The sequence below is a fragment of the Egretta garzetta genome, unplaced genomic scaffold, assembly GCF_000687185.1.
Source record: "Egretta garzetta isolate BGI_Z169 unplaced genomic scaffold, ASM68718v1 scaffold474, whole genome shotgun sequence".
Classification (NCBI taxonomy): Eukaryota; Metazoa; Chordata; class Aves; order Pelecaniformes; family Ardeidae; genus Egretta; species Egretta garzetta.
In genome coordinates, this window is record NW_009259524.1 from 1 (window position 1) to 1,329 (window position 1,329).

Genomic DNA, 1,329 nt, shown 5'->3' on the forward strand with positions numbered 1-1,329 from the left:
CCGAGAGGATGAGCTGCGACAGCCTGCCGGTGCTGGGGGACACCGAGGTGCTCTGCATGGGGTACAACCGCACGGAAGCCACCACCCTGCCGCCTTTCTTCGGGAAGCCCACGCGCCCGGCCAAGGACGTGGCCAAAAACCTCACGCCGCTCAGCGGGCAGCGCCCCTCGGGGCTGGACTGCGGACGGACTTGCAAGTGCAAAGCGCCCCTGATCCCCATCTCCAAGGAGTCCCATCCGCTGTACAACCGCATCAGGACCGGGCAGGTACCCAACTGCGCCATCCCCTGCTACCAGCCCTACTTTACCCAGGACGAGAAGACCTTCGCCACCTTCTGGATCGGCCTCTGGTCCATCCTCTGCTTCCTCTCCACCTCCACCACTGTGGCCACCTTCCTCATTGACATGGAGCGCTTCAAGTACCCCGAGCGCCCCATCATCTTCCTCTCTGCTTGCTACCTCTTCGTCTCCGTGGGCTACATCGTGCGGCTGGTGGCAGGGCATGCCAGCGTGGCTTGCAACCCGGAGCACCACCACATCCACTATGAGACCACAGGCCCTGCCCTCTGCACTGTGGTTTTCCTTCTCCTCTACTTCTTCGGCATGGCCAGCTCTATCTGGTGGGTCATCCTGTCCCTCACCTGGTTCCTGGCAGCCGGCATGAAGTGGGGCAACGAGGCCATTGCCAGCTACGCGCAGTACTTCCACCTGGCCGCCTGGCTCATCCCCAGTGCCAAATCCATCGCTGTGCTGGCACTCAGCTCCGTGGACGGCGACCCGGTGGCCGGGGTTTGCTACGTGGGCAACCAGAGCCTGGAGAACCTGCGGGGTTTTGTGCTGGCACCGCTGGTGGTTTATCTCTTCACCGGCAGTCTCTTCCTGCTGGCCGGCTTCGTCTCGCTCTTTCGCATCCGCAGCGTGATCAAGCAGGGCGGCACCAAGACTGACAAGCTGGAGAAGCTGATGATCCGCATCGGCATCTTCACTGTGCTCTACACCGTGCCCGCCACCATCGTCATCGCCTGCTACATCTACGAGCAGCACAACCGGGAGGCATGGGAGCGGGCGCAGAACTGCTCCTGTCCGGGGGACCCCCCCCGCCCCAAGCCCGACTACGCCGTCTTCATGCTCAAGTACTTCATGTGCCTTGTGGTGGGCATCACCTCTGGCGTCTGGATCTGGTCCGGCAAGACGCTGGAGTCCTGGAGGCGCTTCACAGCCCGCTGCTGCCGGGCCCGGAAGCCCGCAGGCGCCTCTGTGTACGGCGAGGCCAGCCCAGCGCTGACGGGCAGGACGGTGCTGCCCAGCATGGCCTCCTACCACAAGCAGG

At 63.8% G+C, this 1,329-nt stretch overlaps 1 protein-coding gene across 1 annotated transcript in view; it reads left to right on the top strand.

The window, feature by feature from the left end:
• Window positions 1-5: 5 nt before the first annotated feature.
• FZD5 (frizzled class receptor 5) overlaps window positions 6-1,329 on the top strand; it is a gene marked incomplete at its 5' end in the record, with an annotated part of 2,651 nt that continues 1,327 nt past the window's right edge. Inside the window, one exon of the mRNA XM_009637494.1 lies at window positions 6-1,324. Within this exon, the coding sequence (XP_009635789.1) occupies window positions 6-1,324 (1,319 nt within the window). The remainder of the gene's footprint in view (window positions 1,325-1,329) is intronic.